This window comes from Paramacrobiotus metropolitanus, unplaced genomic scaffold (assembly GCF_019649055.1).
Source record: "Paramacrobiotus metropolitanus isolate TYO unplaced genomic scaffold, Prichtersi_v1.0 Parri_scaffold0000152, whole genome shotgun sequence".
NCBI classification, from domain to species: Eukaryota; Metazoa; Tardigrada; class Eutardigrada; order Parachela; family Macrobiotidae; genus Paramacrobiotus; species Paramacrobiotus metropolitanus.
Genome location: NW_026570372.1, coordinates 51,992 through 70,756, shown reverse-complemented (window position 1 = coordinate 70,756; position 18,765 = coordinate 51,992). Strand labels below are relative to the sequence as shown.

General features: G+C 39.3%; 3 protein-coding genes across 5 annotated transcripts; all 3 read left to right on the top strand.

Annotated features, from left to right (window-relative positions):
• The first annotated feature begins 3,254 nt into the window (after window positions 1-3,254).
• On the top strand, window positions 3,255-6,371 carry LOC129599680 (uncharacterized). The gene is made up of 3 exons (XM_055497988.1): window positions 3,255-3,801; window positions 4,675-4,887; window positions 6,251-6,371. The coding sequence occupies exons 1-3, from the start codon at window positions 3,402-3,404 to the stop codon at window positions 6,331-6,333; spliced, it is 696 nt and encodes a 231-aa protein (XP_055353963.1). The 5' UTR covers window positions 3,255-3,401; the 3' UTR covers window positions 6,334-6,371.
• Window positions 6,372-8,734: 2,363 nt separating this feature from the next.
• LOC129599678 (beta-1,3-N-acetylglucosaminyltransferase radical fringe-like) lies at window positions 8,735-12,631 on the top strand. 2 transcript variants are annotated; one of them, XR_008691945.1, is made up of 9 exons: window positions 8,735-9,194; window positions 9,729-9,777; window positions 10,000-10,042; window positions 10,132-10,197; window positions 10,338-10,503; window positions 11,213-11,393; window positions 11,787-11,852; window positions 12,034-12,125; window positions 12,249-12,631. XR_008691945.1 is itself a non-coding variant. In XM_055497986.1 (9 exons), exons 1-9 carry the CDS (start codon window positions 8,871-8,873, stop codon window positions 12,286-12,288), a joined length of 1,053 nt encoding a protein of 350 aa, XP_055353961.1. In that variant the 5' UTR covers window positions 8,735-8,870; the 3' UTR covers window positions 12,289-12,631. The 2 variants fall into 2 exon arrangements, 1 of the variants encoding a protein (XP_055353961.1); XM_055497986.1 differs by having other exon boundaries at window positions 11,761-11,852.
• Window positions 12,632-13,219: 588 nt separating this feature from the next.
• Window positions 13,220-17,924, top strand: LOC129599668 (treacle protein-like). Of its 2 annotated transcripts, none has more exons than XM_055497969.1 (8): window positions 13,220-13,853; window positions 15,132-15,329; window positions 15,525-15,636; window positions 15,968-16,015; window positions 16,150-16,262; window positions 16,366-16,431; window positions 16,679-16,828; window positions 17,246-17,390. In XM_055497969.1, the coding sequence occupies exons 1-8, from the start codon at window positions 13,599-13,601 to the stop codon at window positions 17,369-17,371; spliced, it is 1,068 nt and encodes a 355-aa protein (XP_055353944.1). In that variant the 5' UTR covers window positions 13,220-13,598; the 3' UTR covers window positions 17,372-17,390. The 2 variants fall into 2 exon arrangements, with proteins under 2 accessions (XP_055353944.1, XP_055353945.1); XM_055497970.1 differs by lacking the exon at window positions 17,246-17,390 and adding an exon at window positions 17,543-17,924 and having other exon boundaries at window positions 13,228-13,853.
• Window positions 17,925-18,765: the final 841 nt, after the last annotated feature.

Below are 18,765 nucleotides of genomic sequence, written 5' to 3'. Positions count from 1 at the left end.
CGCTTCAGTCTGGTCTGTCAATGCCCGCCCACGTGCATTTTTCGAGTTAATTTGATTTGAGAAAAACAAAATGGGAATTGCACGGTAGTCAATTGTAAATTCAAAAAAATTTTTGAATTCAAAGACTACTAAATTCAAGAAGTATTCAAATATCCAACAGATTCACAAGTTTTGAAGAGATTTTAAGATATGAGAGGGTCAAAAACCGGAGGCTATATTGATTCCTGAATATTGCCCAGTATATAGTTTCGTGCATGCGGTGAAATTGTTTCATAAACCAAAGCTTTTCTCAAAATTGTCGTTCGACTGCAAAATATTGCATTGTAAACTCATAGTCGGCATAATTCCGCACACTGTGTACGCGCTCTAAACATACCAGTCTATATATTCGAAATACCACCCGAAAAAGGAGTCGAACTCTCGGAAAGTTGCAAATATTGCTTTTACGCAGAATTAGAACGAATCAAGAACTGGTATGCCTTTTTTATGCTCTTAAGGGAAGGAAGTTTTTGATATGCAAGTCTTGCACCAAGCTCTAGCTAAGAAAGTTAGGTAAAGGTCATTAAGAGCGGCCATTTACTCGGTGTCATTTCAAACGCTGTGTAACTGAAGTGTAGTTGTAGAATTAATCAAGTTGATACAGAGTTTTAGCAATCTTCGTTTGCTTTCGCTTTTCCGATTGTGTACGCTGAGCATACGAGTGCGTTGAAAGAAATTTCAAAATAGTAAAGCATCCGCTTTTCTTGCAAGCGGTGTCTAGCGGTATATATTCCATGTCAAATCACATGGAATATTTTAATTTTTTTGGTCAGAAGGGCTGTTCTTCGGGAGGGAGTGCCTACGTGTTTATATTCATTCAACACATTATGACGCATGTTTTAGGATTTGTATTTAAGGGTGAAAGATTGTGTATTGTCAGTTTTTAAGAACTACAAAAGTCTTACGAATAGTTACTGTAGCGTTGAAGATCCTTCCGGTGGCTGCTAGTTAGTCGATTCGCGCAGTGAGAATTTGCATTAATTTTGTCCTACTACATGTACAGGGGTACCGGGCCAAGTTCGGGCAGTTGCGTAAAATTTATTTAAAAAATTACCATTTGCAATTTCTGTTTTCGTTTTTGCATTTTCGACGGAAGCGTAGCGAAGGTCTTCTATGTTCTTCGATTACGGAAAATGTGGTGTCCGTCCGTTGGTCACCGCTATTAAACGCACATGTGCGCAATTGCTTTCAAATGCACAAATGCGCCGTGGCCGTGTATACTCCCGGCCCTTGTGACTGGTAGTATCCGTCCGTCGGTCACCACATATGAAAACGAATGGGTACAGTGGCCGTTTATACTCCCGTTACATACTGAACTTGGGATGTTTGTGCTTCGGTCATCCCCACCAAATGCAAATCTGCACGGTGGTATTTGTTACCAAATGCACACAAGCACGGTGGCCGTATATACTCCGACCACATGAAAAATGTGGTGTCTGTGCGTCGGTCACCGTCACCAAAATGCACATATGGACATATGGTATTTGTTACCGGATGCACATCTGCTCCGTGGGTGGCCGTATGTACTCACACCCCATGTTCTTGGTGGTATCCGTCCGTCGTTACAAAATGGAAAGGGCGCAGTGGCCGTTTATATATAGACTCAGAGCTTGTGATAGCCGTGGTGTTATTTCTTTGGTACCGATGCCCTTTGGTTCTCGTGCTTTCTTTACTAACTGTAAGCATTGTCAGTGACAATGCAGATATTTTGCTAAATATACTTTGGATTATTTAAGTCGCTCGATGATAAAGCACTACCTGATCTGGTGCGGAAGACGTCACACGAACTCGATGTCCGATGTACTGTAATGTATGGCGAAATAAAAGCAGCTAAAATTATACCGTTGCCGTTTTTGTGATAGATAATTTTAAAACTTTTGTCAAACATTGCCGCCTCTATTTGTTACCGGCACAGCCATCCTCTGGCTCAGTAAAACAACCGTCGTATTTGACCCAAATATGTAGCCTTCTTGGTTTTCTAAAATTTGCGACAGTGGCCGCAAGAAATGACCTTCAAAAACTATTGAGTGACCCTCAAAGAGGCAGCCTTTGGCAAGGGTGAACTGAAATGAGAATTATTCACGGTAATCGTGATTTTTGAATTAATCCGTTACCTTTTCATATAAACACCTAAACTGCCGCCAGCATGGACAATGCATTACCAAGACGAATAAAATATCCATCGAAAAAAATAATCCTTATAATAGAAAAATTACTTCAGGTAAAAATTATCTCTGAAACGAGAAGCCTTATTACAGCAACGTGGCCATGTTTGTCTGGCTTTAGGGAACTCATTAACTGTCTGAGATTCGAAAAGTGAGTCCGGTATGAAGAACAATGCTGCCACAGTTAAGGAAACTGACCGGGCAAAATTTACGCAGTTCTGGGAACAACAAAATGTTAACCTGTCTGGGCGGTTTTCCCGGTTATGGATTTTTGCTATTCTTTTTTTATTGTACCTGTGTAAGATGTTTGCTGCAACATCCATTTTACTATTATTTGCTGCTACTCTGCAGAAGATAAAGTACTCTAAAAGTGTTGTAAATACATAGGTATGATAATAAATACTGTAAATACATAGGTATGATAATAAATACTGTAGGTATGATAATAATTGTAAACATCATATAAGCACCCTGCACCGGCAACGGCCTAAATATAAATTGTTTCTCTTACTATATTCCTACTATGCTTCAGCCATGCAGTGCCCGCCAAAAGCGAGTGTACTTTCCTACCGTACCGTACTAGCAGTAACCGTACAGTAGATTTTTTTACTGCAAGTCCAAAGATTACATCCCGATCGAGTTTTTGTGCGTTTATCAAGGTAAAAAGACCCAAAGAGGCGGCGTTCGCCGAGATATAATTGTCACGGCCACAACGGACCACGCTTAGGAAATCGCTTGCGAAACGGTAAAGACAGAAATCTCTTGTTTAAGCACGACGGTAACGGAAGTACACAGCTCAAGGTTGCTTCGATAAAAACGGTTTCCGGCATTCGATAACCCAAAAACCTCTCAATACCATTGGAAGGATCGACTGTTCTCTATATTTAGTTATGAATGGCACAAGTAATTATATGCACTGATCATTGATTTAGTGCATTATGCATATATACAACCTGACTTACACACACCACACTCTTGAGATGTAACATGCTCTTGCACATACAGTACATGCCAGCGTTTTCGACTATGAGTAATAGCTGCCTGCCTTACCGCAGGTAGTGACAGCAGAGCTGACAGTTCGCCCGCTTATTCCAGATATGATACGTGAAAGGTCAGTCCAATATTCGCACTGTGTCAGCCGATTTTAGTACTCAGTTTGGAAATTATATAGCCATCAAATTCATGTGAAGACGAAGAATGAGTCAAGTGACCCCCGAACGCCTTGTTTATGACTATAACGAGCTCAGCAGTGTGCACGCCCGAGTTGTAGTAGAATTGTTACGAGTTCAAAGCAATTTATCCACTTGTAATGCAAAGCTCCTTGCGATCGAACAGCGACTTGACGAAACATCTTCCACTGGTTATTTTATCTTGACCTTTGTCGTTCTGCCGCTGTGTACGGCATTTTTTGCCAACCTTCTAGCGCCGGCTTTTCAACGGTTTATCGATTATTGCATACGGCGATGGCGAAATTCTGGATCTACCACTAATCAGCTGATTATGATAATTGATATTGCAATGGCTGACCCGGAATTCGCTTTAATGGTTGATGACACTTACCATTATTTTGTATGTGCGACGCGTGAAGCGACACCTGGTAAGCGTCTTTGTTGGTCATACTTAACTTGTAAGGCGGATTTCAGTACAGGCAACCCCACTGGGGGCGGGATTTGCAATGACGAAAGCGCTAGAGTAGCGCAGATTGCCGAAGAACAATGTAAAAGTCAGAGATTTTCAAGTTTTTCAAAACTTATTTGTGTATCTTTAGTCGTTTGCACTCTTTTATTTTGGAATACTCAGTTCTCAGTTGGAATTTTTTTGATATATAAAATATGCAATAAGAAGAGGTACATGATTTAGAACTGTGCGGCAAGTCGCAAAAGCGGCTGTTGGCAACTTGGTTTTTACGGGTACTTCTATACGGCAGAATTATTGCACGAGTTGGTTTTATTATTATTGCACGAGTTGGTTTTATTGATTTATTCCAACCAAACATTTCAAAATCTGTTAAAAAAATTAAGCAGATGAAACTGAACAACATGCAAAATTAAATAATTAATTTATGCTAATTTACTTGGAGAATACCGAGGTATAATCACGCATCGATGATTTAATATGAACATTTACACACAGTGCCACTCTGCATTCGTATGTGGAAAATATTAAAAAATAGTGGGAAATTGATTTGAAGTCAAGCATGTTACATGTTTTAGGGTTTTTTTATTTATAAAAATAGAGAAAGTTAGTACGCATATTTTGCAGTTCGAATCCCATTCAGCAGAAATAGAAAAAGTGAGAAAACCAATTTTCCGCATCCTTTTACTAGAGCCGGGCTAATATGCGAGCTATTCTAGTGATGACGTAACGAGCCACTGATATTGCCTTTATTGAGACCTGCCCTGCTATACTCTGTATTCTATTCATTGTTCACGGAATCACGATTTTGTCTTTTTTCTCTTTGACCAACCAGCTGAAACAATTGTGAGCATGCATACGGAAAGTGTCACCCCGGTAATGGCTCAGTGGAACAATGGCCATGGGGAGGCGCGACCGATATCACGGCCCTCAGTCCCCAAAACGACATTGGAGATTATAAAAAAAACGGCACAAGAGCAAGAGTCCCTCCGGACAATTCTGGTGACAGCTCAGGTGCTGTACAAATGGTGCCAAATCGCCTCTTCTGGTAAGCCAACTTTCGTAGCAGTAAACGTGAAAAAAGGTTCCACAAAATTCGGTGTGACCTTATGGGTATAAAAACATGGTGCGCGCCATATCCTTAATGAAATTCCATGCTCCACAAAATGATTTTCTAATAATAATTTAATATTTAATAATAATGTGGCTGACTTTTTTAATGCATACATACACATTAGAATGACCGTCTAAGCAGGGCGCAATCCGAGGGAAACCGAGAAACGGCTGAAAAAGGCGCCGATGGGGGAATCGAACCCCGGCTACGTCGTTAGATCCGCGTAGGCAGTACCACTGCACCACGGCGCAATACGTTGAAATCCTTTGAAAGACTTTATCGCTGTACGTGAGCCGCTTCTCCGCTCACAACCGTAACTTAATTGCGCAGAATCTTAGTCTATCTTCTACCAACAACTTGAATCAGCGCCGAAAATTCATTTATGCAACACAAATGCTACCATTCCAGAAAGATTCTGTGTGAATTCCTTCTAAGAAAACGCAATAATAAAGAAAACCTGGCGCACTTTGGTAAATTTATACGGTCTTTTTATACGGAATTTATGCGCGCTGCTTTTCGTACGGCTACATAAGGGAACAGCTAGCTGTTTCGTCCCACTGCTACAGGCCTGCGGTTTTACTACGACAGCAAGGTTCCTTGATTCCTACGACAAAATTTTACTAACATCCAAATAATCTACTCTAGTAGTAGTCTAAAATCTTAACCTGGAACGAACTGTCAGAATCAGGGACATAAAATATACGACCGGCTGCTACACAGAATCCAGTCACACTAGCGGCCGTACTACAAATACCTTTAAGTTTTATCTATTTGTATGCGTACATTGCAAATAGTAAGTGAAATTACTTGCCTGTACAGTAAATATTCTGTTTTTGAAAAAATACCATCTTTATTCAAACATTTTACATAACTTTCGGTGATTCAGCAGGCTGTAAAATACATAAAATTGTTCCAAATATTATAATATATAAAGTATCAACTCGCAATTTATGGTGGATTTTTTCTTTGCTGTGACGTAGCCTTGACAGTAATAATTTTTACGGTGTCGCCATATACAATAATATCCCGTATACGTATACCGGCATACACGACACAAAGTAAGATTTGGCAGCTCTGCATCATGTCAAAAAGAACTGTCAACCTGACATCAGGATACAAGTATTCTGGTACAAATACATAATGACATTGCTAATTAAAAGATTGTATTTATTTGAAACAATTTTAGACCATGTTGAATGCTGTTTAATGAACTATGCCAAACCTTTTCATACACAACAGAAGTACTCCCCGTACCATAGTGAACGTTCATCAAAAGTTTTTACATTTGTCTGTACAGGAAGCTTGCCTACCATTACCGCTTTTACGCGGACATACGGCCGTGCCCTAAAGGAACTGAATGCGCGAATTGCGCGACCGTGAATGCTGATCTACAAATTAATATTGTCTCTTTACCTGGCTTTAAACAGTCTTTGGTTTCATTTTATTTGGTTCTATTTATTTGATTTTATTTGGTTTTTTTATCTTTGGTTTTATTTAAAATTAAAGATTATAAATTATTTTTAATTATGGTTTTACAGACAGATACGTCTGGCACTTGTGGAGTTTTTAAATATTTATTATATATTAATCGTTTTAATTCGTTTACGTTAACGGTAAAGCTATATAAGCCGAATGACTACATGATCAGCGAAGCGTTATCGATCGACTGAAGTTATTAATATTGCCGCTTTAATAGTTATTTGTCACCTTAAACAATTGCATATTAAGCGCTAGTTACATATGGTTAATCATTATATGCTAATTTTCTGTTGACACACTTAGTTTTTATTACTGTTTTGCATCTATAAATATATGCTGCTTCAACCAGCTGTTCCCGGTGTTAATTCAAACTTATAGCATATTATAAGCGCTGCGACGCTGCCAAAAGGGGGCTCTTCTCATTGGATTTTTAGTTGATTAAAGTCATTTCTCATCAGTTTTTGTTTGTTGCGAGTCTTTTAGTATCATCCATCTGCGTTACATAAAACCACTTGCAACAGTACTTCTACCGACTGCGTTGACTGAAAATGGTCGTTTCTACTTAACCTACATATCTACCTAGAGCAGCGATAACATTTTCGTTGTTTCCTGCAAAATTACTGACGGGGTGGCGATAGAACTCATATTTACAGGTATCACGTATCTGTCGATTGAGTCATTTGCGTCAAAGTCGTTAATTTTTGCGATTCAGTTCTCTTATTCGTATACAATTGTCTGGCACAATAACTAATGATACGAAAGAATAACCCGGCTCAAATCAAGCTAATTTAAAGCACACCGGACAGAATAGAATCCGCTTGGGTGTTTGAAATTAAACGGGAGCGGCTTTAGAAAAAACGAATAGTATCTGATCGGGTTTCGACTATGTCATTCGGAATATAATATTCCCATACCTGGCAATAGATGACTAACAATAAGATGAGTTGCCAGAGCTCGTGACGTCACGAACCGGAAAAAAAGCGGAACCGTGGAAAAACCGACAGCGAAATTACCCGAAGCGCCAACAGAAATAATCAACTGCTCCAAATGTAGGCATTTTTTAACCGGAAATGAGAGACAGCAAGGGTTACTGGAAAAATCGCTTATAGCTATAACTTTGGTGCTGTAGAAATCTGTGCTTTTACGTTCCTCTTATGCAAATTATCCCAGTATTTTAATTATTTTGGCACAATTCGCTTGTCAAAACTCAGCTCTGAAAGCAAGCAAATAAAGGTACGAACATGGGCCGTTTAGCGTTGCGACATACGGGCGAAATCGTTTCCGGTCCATCTATTTTTTTCACGCGATCAGAGATCCCCTGTGGCAACTCATCTACAGATAATTATATAGATCTGAATCTGTATTAATGTTTTTGTAAGATCGGTGCTTACTTACAGTTGCGTGCTTAAGTGTAAGATCATAAATACCTAATACCGCTAGAAGTATATGATTATAACAAATTATATTACAGTATTTACTTTTTTGGAAGGTCGGACCAGTTAGATAATATATATTAAGCATACCAAACTACGAAACGTGTATTACAAAGCGGATGAACAAGTGTTGAATAAAGTCATTTTATGAGTATGCCGCTACGTATATACGCTTCGATTATGCAGTGTCCGCAAAAAAAGGAGCGTCTTCCGCTACGCTCTCTTTTAATGTATGTAGCATTAAAGGTCATTTTAAGTTACCAGTAAATTTTCAGTTGCGGACAGAACAACAGTTAATCAAAGACGCCTCCTCGACTAGTATAATTACCGAAGCTAATAGTATAATTACCGAAGCTAAGAAAACATGGTATCTCGATCTTCCGCTGGCAGCTTTCTTATCGAAAAATACCTCTCGCACTAGGGGATATTTTTCATTTTTACTAATACGGATTCTGTTACAATAACCACCAACTTCGTAGCGATTTAGGATTAACGTTATCTCCCCAACCGAATTTTGCGCACACGAACGATTTTCACGGTAACGTACGACAATGTTCGCGTTAAAATCATTTGGCTATACAATGTCAGAAATCAACGAAACGCTTTTTTGGGGTGCACGACAACGAAAATTTTTGTGCAGTTTGGTGCCATGTACCCGGTCACGGTCAATTCCTTAACAACAGCTATCACGGCGCTGGTGTACTATTGCGGCTGCTTCCTGTCTGGGACAAGCTGATAAATTTGAACACCTTCAGCTGATTCTAATCAAATCAGAGCTCAAAGTTAACACTTAACGTACACCACTACAGAGAGATACAGTGCAGCTGCGTAATGGCCATTATGGCAAATACAAACAGCTATCTGACGGTACAACATCCGTCTGCAGCGATCGATCGACATTCAGTAGCTGCACCAGTGTCTGGAATGAGCGCACGCTGCTGAACAGGTTTCCTTTCTGTTTTTCTGCAAAACAGCGAGCTGACTGCTGCTACCGAATAATAAATTATGCGGTGGAAATATGTGGGTCGGGTGCTGGTGGCAGGCATTATCGCGTTTATTTTTTTCATCACCGTGCCATGGCAGTTCTTCGGGCCGGTACAGTTTGGCTTCTTCATGGACGAAGTGCTCGGGCAGCGGGTGACGGCGGCCAGGCGATTGGCTCCCGTGGGCCAGTGCCCCGGGGATTTCGCCGACTGGCCGGGGAATTTCGTCTATGTAACGGTGAAGACCACGGCGGCCAACCATGCCAACCGGATTAAATGGCAGATGCAGACGTGGGTTCCGCTGGCGCTATCCATCCGCGGGAAAAACAACGAGAGCCTGGTCAAGGTTAGTGCAGCTGGTATAGTGTACATGCAGTTGGTGCAGTGCACATTCATTGAAAGTCTGCTTGCTCTGTTTATCTTGCAACGATGACAAGGAAATGCTCATGAGCATAGATATTATTTTGATTATGTATTTCGAAAATATTTGCCGATCAATTCAAATATAATAATCACGCACCTAATTCGGTTAATAAGAATTGTGAAAATCTGAACGCTGTTGTTGTTTCAATAGCTTTGTAATCTAGTAAACACGTCCCGTAATTCACGTCAACAGAGTTGCGATTTTACACGCTGTTTCTACCGTTGATTTTCGCACTTAAGCTTTTAAGCCATATTTTAAATCTCGCGCCTCATAGTACTCCACGCCAGAGCAAAGATTCTAATATAGATATAGTCTAATACAGATATAGATAATCGTATTATGTACAGTATGAATATGGTTGACATTAAGTGCAGTAACTTCATTTACTTCAAGTATCAATACTTGTGTATTGACTACAATATATATATATATACCTGGTATACGGGATTCTTTAAGGTTTCCCTTGTTTCGGATGCGGTGGACTCTTTACACAACATTAACGTTGGTAAGTCGATTTTGCTGCGTTTAGTAAGTAGACACAATAGGTACCTGGTTTTTCCTCCGATGTGTACCGCTAATGTTGTCGGTTGATGCATAAATCTTTGTGAGGGTAATTTTGCGGTAATTTTTCGATATGAGTTAACAATATCTTTGCTGCATGTGACCAGTTTTGAGAAAATGTAATTTGTCATTTAGTAAAATTATAAGCTTTTGTGCATGTTTTTAGGTGGACGAATGGTAAAGACCAGCTGTCCCAGTTCCCATAACAAGTAATCAAATCTACTTTTGTTCCTGCTGCGATTCCTTGCTGACTTCCGTATACAATATAAAATCCTCTGCTTAAATTCCGTATTTTCAGAACCGATCTGTGCTGCAAAATGGCCGCGGAATTTGATCTGTACCTAGCCGAGAAGAAGTCTTCACAGTTAGTATTCTTTAAACGAATACTTGAGTCTAATTTCAAAAATGTTAACGTCTTTTCGTCAATAGACTCTCACGAGCACTTTGCAATTATAAAACCTTCGCAGTTAATCAGAATAAATGACATTACGGGTACGGATGCAGGTGGTTTTGCCATGTGGATGACGACAACTACGTAAACATCTTTAATCTGCTAAAACACCTGCGAAAACTGGACTCCAGCGTGCCGCTGTACATAGGAAAAAGCTCGAGAGGCCCAACAAAACTAAAAGATTCTTTATCTGTGCTACCGCTGCCTATATGGGGACGGGTAAATACAACTATAAGGAATTTTTTGTATTGTACATTTCGATACAAATTTTTCTTTTTTATGTAAACACCAGAAAGGTGTGTAGAATTAGATACACAGGGGCCAATTTACATTAATTACTTACCTTCTCTCTCCCGATCCGAAGGCATGATTTCGCGCGATCGTGCGGCGAGCAGAAACGGATACAGATTTCGAGCACCCAGCGGATCGCTTGGCGATTGACCAAAACTGATTAATTCAAAATGGCTATAACTTTTTTCCAGCTATCATACGCGGCAACTTTTTGGTATCAAAAATCTTCCCAAATGTTTCTTCATCTTTTGACGCCTTGGTTTGCAAACTTTATCCAGAACGAGATCCCATATTACCAGGATCTGGTTCTGGATCAAATCTCCTGTTATTGCAGGATCTGGTTCATGAGATATACCAACCAAAGCTTCAAAAGATGAAGAAAAATTTGGGAAGATTTTCGATACCAAAGCTGTTGTCGCGCATAATGGCGCATAATGGCTGAACAAAGTTATGGCCATTTTGAATTAATCATTTTTGGTCAATCGCCAAGCGATCCGCTGGGTGCTCGAAATCTGTATCCGTTTCTGCTCGCTGCACGATCGCGCGAAATCATGCCTTCGGGTCGGATCTTGTTTTTACACCTCCCGAGATCGTTATGCAAAATAGATCTTTCGCCTTTAATTTCTGCGTATTGTAGGCCACAACGCCGTATATAACATTCAGCTTCGCTACCGGTGGAGCTGGCTTCTGTTTAAGTTCCGTTGCGGTACGCCGAATTAAATCAAAAATCAGCAAACAGTATGGAGGAGCAGGATTGGAGGCATTGTGCCGGAAGATGTCGGGTTTAGCCGATGATGTGGCTATTGGATATATTACCGGTAATTTTTCCAGCTTGCATTCTTCTGATTTTGTACGAACATTCTTTCCGTAAAAATACTTAAAGTTGTTCCTCAAAATTTTGTTCCCTCTTTGTATTTTAATTTTGCCAGTATTTTGTTTTGATATTTTTGTTCTTGTGCTCCGATATTTAGTTTTATTATTTATCGAAGTATTTTGCAGATAGGTATTATAACACCAGAGAAAATCTGCAAAGATGCGTTTAAATTCCGATGCATTAATAATTTTATTTTGATTACCTTCCTGGGTGATTTTTGCTTTCGAATTTGTAGTACTCTGTATTTCATTACCGAAGTGTTTCCAGTTTTGGTTTTACCATGCAACAGTATACGCGATGTTGGTTTTCAGGTTATTACAACATTACACTGATGCAGATGCCGCAATTCCATTCCCATTTGGAGAAGTTGTCGACGCTGTCCACACAAGATATTCGAGAAGCGGTAAGCCACTGTAAATTACTAACAATAAAATTAGCTATAGTACGTAGTAACGTGGTGCTTTGGCGTGAAAGTGAGGCAAACTCCATTGTACAAATAACTGGGATGTCCAGTTTCTAATACAAGAAAGATCTCTGCAAGAGAACATGCAAAGTGTTAATGTGGTTCCATTAATTTTTTTAAGGTTACTCTTAGCTATACAAAATATCGGAGTTACGAAAACACCGTCTCTCTTCCACCGGACGTTCTCCTGCCAAAGAACACCGATCCCACAAGGTTTGTGGATTTTTTCAATTGTAATCACTACAAATTTTGCAATAATTCAGTGATAGATAAACAAATTAAAGGGTTGAATTAGCGGAAGCTCAATTCAGGCTGCAGTTTGATTTATTAATATAGGTTTTTATCGGCGCATAAATTTTTGCGAGCGCCATGTTGACCGGTACGGATTCAAGCACGATGCAGCGTTGACATTTTTGCCAATCCAAAGAAATTGTGATCTTTTCTGTCGGTTTTTTGTTCCTTTCCGCCAATCTGGAGTGCCTTTTAAAAGATCAGTGTGATTGCTCTTTTACTCTCATTTAAGCAAATCAAAATTACTCAGAACGCGTCAGAATGCCCAGATGATAAAATCGGTTTGCCGTGTTACTGCTCATAAATTATTGTACTTTGCACTGCTGGCATGCAATACTACTATAGCGAAGTTTGTTGCAGTTCGATCAACTGCTTAAATCCAGCAGATAATTCCGGTAAAAAAAGTTACTGAATAAAAGCTGATTTATTAGGACGAATCACAAAACAATGCACGCAAAATAAAACTAAAGAACAAATTTTCCAAAATTATCGGTTGGCACAAAAATCAGCGGCTGGTATCACCTAAAAGTTTTGTTTATTTATTGTAATGCTATGAATTACCCAATATTACGTGCATAATTTACAGCGAAACCATACTGTACCTGTGTGGCAGAATACTAGCCGAGCACAATTAAATGGTAAATCGAAATTCGTAAATAGTGACCAACTTTGAACTGCTTAATCGGCTCAGTAATCCAGTAAGAAATTCACGCCGGCAGAAACCAAAAACCGGCAGTTTCGTTTTGCTGTGCGCAATGGATGATAAATCTTTCAAGCAGAAATTCAAGAACATTCCAGTCAGCCAGAACACATCACTTTATGTGCCGGGCCCATTACCATTGCCTTAGTATAACGGCACATGCATAATACCGTACGAATGGCAATGCATACAAACACCAACTGCGCAGCACCCAGAGAAATGCGTTGCTAAATTTAGACAAACTTTAAAAATATAACTTTGACTCGTAAGAGAAGTTTTTCCGCTGATCCGTGATGATAATATTATACAAAAGTGTACTTCCCCTCTTCTGGAGCGCGCATGCCTCGTATTTTCTGTGTATGTGTTGACGGTACAACGTATACTGCTCACACAGCGAACACGGCTATCGAGAAAAGGCGGATGTGGAAGCGAAATTTACCCAAACGATTCTTTTACGATCACTTGGTGTGTTTGCCAGTAGTCTCTCTCTCTTTCACTCGACAGCTTTTCCTCCCACATCGTGCATGGAACTTCTTTCCACTTGTTTTGGCATAAACACGTCCATTTTTCTTGTTTGTTCTTATTAGTTGATTCGTGTGTGTGTGTGTTTATCTTCTTAAAGCGCATTGTACAAAAAGGTCACTGTGATAGTGTCAGTTGGAAAATAGATTTGTCGTGTGTTCCCGTGTATAATCATGGCGGATAAGGGAAAGAAACCGTTTGTCTCTCCCGTGGGAGCCAAGAACGTGGCTGCCGCCAAGGCAGCATGGGGCGGGGCTGCTCCGCCCGCTACTGCCGCTAAGGCGGAACCGGCGAAACCCGAGCCGGCGTCTAAAACTGCGGCTGCCAATGGGGAGAAGAAGGAGAATGCCCCCGCTGCTGATCCCAAAGCCAAAACTGCCGCAGCAGCGCCTGCTACAGCGGGAAAAGGCGCACCGGCAGCAAAAGAGGTACAGTAAGGAAAATTCATAAGCCAATTCAGGAAACGAACGTAACAAAAACTGATACAACTTTTGTAGAAAGATACTGATTAATTTTGTAATAATTGAGAATTCCTGTGGTTAGTCGTATGTACAAATCGTGTTCTGCTTGAGGTATTTGAATCATCCTTTCTTAGATATTTTTCGAATTTTCCGGCCCCAGAAACTTTTAAGTGTTCTTAGTTGTCGACTTTTCAGGCACTATACACGAACATAACTGGAAAAAATATGAAACTTGTAGTATAGTGGCGGGGCAACGGGGGCATCCGACACATTTCCATCTCAGCCAGATAAAGGAAAAATTAAGTAAAAGGATTTCCCAAATATCGTTATTGTTGTAATTTGTTATTCTAAAAATGACATCTTTTATATAAAAATAATACGAAAACTGTTAGTTCTGTTGTTGCTTAAAGACAATATTTTGCACAATGTTGTTATTCCTGCTGGCATATCAATGCGTGCACTACGCAGTCCTTCAAGTACAGAGTACATCAAACGTAAAAAATGTACAACATTTTGATATAAGAACGGCTTTTAGCGTTTTCCGTCTACCGAAAAGTTATTTTGGAGCAATTATAGCACAGTCGAGGGTTGTGTCATTGTTTACGCTCACGGAAGCTTATTTGAGTTGGACCGTATGAGCAATAAGCATGCATATTATAGCGCGCGTCTCGAAATGGCCCGGACGTTTCCATTTCCTCATGGATTTCTTGACAGCTCGTATCACGGATAAAAAGTTTTCGTGACGCTTCTGAATTTTTTTATTATCTGAATTTCTACTGTCGGCCTGTTATTTACGCCCCAGTTTTAACACTAGCTTAGGGCCAAAGGGTTTGTTGGAGATATTATAATTCGTAATAATCATGTTAATTTAGGGAAGATTCATGTCTGTTGTGTAGGTGAAGTATAAGCAAACATTTCTATGTTAAAACCGCCGAATGTGACCGACATAGGTAATTAACTGAATTTTGATAATAAATTAATAAATTGTAATGGTTTTCTAGTGATTCCTTTAAAAAATTACACGACCACTGTACTCAGCCTTGTAAATCCATTATATAGAGCTGGCTTTGGAAACCAAAACTGTTAGACGACTTTGATTGCAAGCTACTTAATTACATTCAGAAGCACATATAATTTTTGTATACTAAAAAACATTTTTTTACCGTTACGTCATAGATGATTTCCGTAAAAAGCTCCGTGAATGCGCTAAAGCATTATGATAATATACACAATGCTGATTTGTAGCCGGTAAAGGAAGAACCGCCTGCAGCCGCCGCCGCTCCCCCTAAACCGTTGCACACGACAACAAACACGCGTAAACAACGAGATTCAGATGAATCATCGGAAGCATCATCTGACGAGTCCGACTATTCTGATTCCGAATCCGAATCGGAGCGGGTCAAAGCCAAAAAGATAGATGTTGGCGTCAGCCTTTCCGCCATTGTACGTTCTGTGCATCAGTGTATCATGTAAACTAGTATACAGTTCTGGGTACTGTGAACTGTAATGTCGTCAGGCGACAGCTGATGACGATCAAACCCAAGTTATGTTGAGCATTTATGGCAGTTGAGAGCGCTCATCGGTATATACTGTACACAACTAATGGCAAAATGATATGGCGTTTGTTTTCTTCCCTAGAAAGCTGCCTTTCAGCAAGATAATCAAGCCAGACAGCAGATCAAAAAAGGTTATGATGCAGAAGAGTTTAAGCGTGAGGTCAAAGAAGCCACGGCTGCTACGCAAGAATGCGGTAAGGATTTAGGCTTGGCTAGGTTAAATAAACCAGTTTAAAATTAGCGAATTAGTAAATTACTATAGCTCCTACTACCCGTATTGTAATTTGATTAACTAATACGTTTACGATAAATTTTCTTCTATACAGATGAATTAAGTTATGCATATTTAATGCGTCGAATGATTTTGACCTTGACTTCGTTGGAGAAATAAACAGCCGTTTTTTTTAAAAATTAAACCGTACCGTTGTTCAAAGAACTTGCAGGTACTGAACAGATTGAACGACGGTTCATCGATTTGCATGTATGTACGTAGTGAGTTGTCTATCTTTGTCGTATTTTTTGCAGTTGCGGCTGAAAATGAGCCGGAAGCGACAGCTTCGGACGTTATCAGAGGCGAGTTCATGATAGGCACAACACGATTATAATTACTGAGTCCGCACGTGCATGTATTGTAGCCACAGTTATATTACCTTATGTGTAGTTTAATACAAACCATAATATTCTTATCATTACTTTTTGCCATTTAGGCGCCGTTCAGAGTGACCTCGGTCTGGATATCGTAAAGCAAGCCAACATTAAGGGAACAAAAAACCGTTTCGAACAGGGACTAGTAAACAACGATAACCAGCACGAAGAGAAGGCACGGTTTAAAAATTTAAAAATTATTAGGATGAAAATTATTATAATTTCAAGTTTTCAATCTATGTAACCAAGTTTGACGTTCGTTTATTTCTTTCCTGCAGGATGAACTGAAGGAGCTCAAAAACCGCAGTGCAGTATCGGGAGTCAACGCCAAATGGGAAAAACCGGTTTGTCTCACATCGAATCGAACATTCAATATCTTATAATTTGGTCACAGTCAAAATTACAGATTAAGTATATGCATATTCTTTAGCTATGAAAAAATTGTGGCTAAATAAATTCACGTGCACAATTATGTACTTTTTATTTATAGTTTATATGAACAAGGTTTATAAAATATTGTACCATTGTAAATTATTCAGAGTGGTAAAGCTGATATAATAATGCATAGATAGTAATTGGCGTACGTTGCAGGAAGAATTATTATCCAACGCAGAACAGAAACAAAACGACCAGGACATTGAGGTTGCCGCGTGTAAAGCCCGTAAAATGAAGGAGAAATTCGAAAGGAAAGCCAAGAAGGAGGAGAAGAAGAGCAAAACTCCCAAGCCAAAATCGCGAACGGTAAGTTGCCGGCTACATTTTTATAAGTAATAAGAAAAGCACACTGCGATGCTGACAAAATAACGAGTATTACTTCATTTCACAAGCATTTTGGATCGACCGCGTTAAAAGCGGTTATCAAGTTAACACTTGGTTTTAATTAAACACTTTAACGTTATTTACTAAATATATTACCGGACCGACTATAATTTTTAATAATTGCCCCTTTAGAACTCGATTGCTACCACCCGGTTTTTGTTTTAACTGACATGACTGTGCTTCACGAGTTTGTACGTGCATCGTTACCGAAAATCTAATTTGTCTGCCGTTGACGCACAATTTCACTAATAAACTAAACTTAATTCTGGAACTGACTACATAGTATTGCGTGAATTTATGTGTCGAGAATTATTAATAACAAGTTAAACTAACTTGTAGGAGCCTGATAACAATGCCGCAGCTGCATCAGCTCAACGGCCATATTTGCAGCGGTCACAAGAAATGACCGACCGGGTGGTAGCAGAACTCGAGCTGGTTGAAATGAAACGCATTATTTACAAATGAGTTCACTGTAAGTTGGCAATCTTTTTTATAACTTAAGGAGCTTATTGACTAAATGTTAAAACGTTCCATAAATTAAAAAAAACTACTTTATTAATTATTACTTTGAAGCAATGATAATAAATTAGTATTCCGCACTTGTGTAACGGTTCCCTCAAGATCTCTACGTTGCAGAGTGTTCAGGCCGATCATCATGAATGAAATGCATTGGCTAAAAATGGATTCCATAACGACGTCTGGCAGAATTGAATTATCAGGATTGTTCATGTTATGCTCTTGATTACGACATTTTACCGGAACTATTTCTGCGTTGCTTAACGAAATATATGCTGTGTAATCTGTGCTTATTTTCTATTAACATAAGCTTTTTCCGCGGTACATTGCTCCGTTATGTAAGGCGCGACATGTCCCGGTGTTATTTTGGATATGTCTGACTTGTTAATGGATCGCGTTGCCGGTCACGTTCTGTGTCTTGTACGATTTATTGGATTACTCTTTCTCACATCTGAAAAATGTTGCAGTAAAAGCGGTACCAGAAATTATTGATTTAGCATCGTATCGAAGTTTACTGTAAAAGAGTAAAATCCCTTACGGAATATTATTTCTAAAACTTTTGCCACCTTTATATATTCCTGTCAGGTTCACATTCGAGCACCTCTGTACATGCAAAGTTTCTAATAAACGCCATCCTATATCATCCCTACTAGCAGTATTTACCAGGCAACAATTAATACACCAAGGCAAAAATGAGAAAAATTCTTTCTGACAAACATCTTTTGTTAGAATGGTCAAATACGACTCGTACTTCGGTAGATACATTTGAGCAATAGTCAATAACTCAGTTACTTTTGCAGATTTGCAGAACAATAGAATCGACTGCAGTTACAGTATTTTGGGCCCCGTACGTCAGTACGGAACTTTTTGGATTGCTTTATGCTTTTAAATTATACTTAATTGTAGTAAGTACTTTTTCACCACAGGAAAAATCCAAGAACACTATGTATGGCAAATAACTGCAACCATACTTTATAAGTAGGTTTCTCCAGTTATATTGTAAAAAGGGGAAACAGGACATATATAACATGTTATATATGTATAACATCACCACAATTGTTAATAAAGGCACTATAAAGCAAACATTGACCTCCGACTCCGATATTTACTTTGTGCATTGGCCATCTCAGTCGCTAACATGAACGATAAGGTCATATCATGCAGCAACCGTAGGTTCTTTCGTCATTTTTGCAAGATTAGATTGCATATTGTTGCGCTCGTATAATTATTCGCAACAAAAAAATTTCAGTAGTAAGTACACTGAATGCTATATAAAGAGTTAAAGACGTTGCAAATGTTGCAGATCGGTATAGCTTCTCAAAAACTCCTGACATGTCACCTCC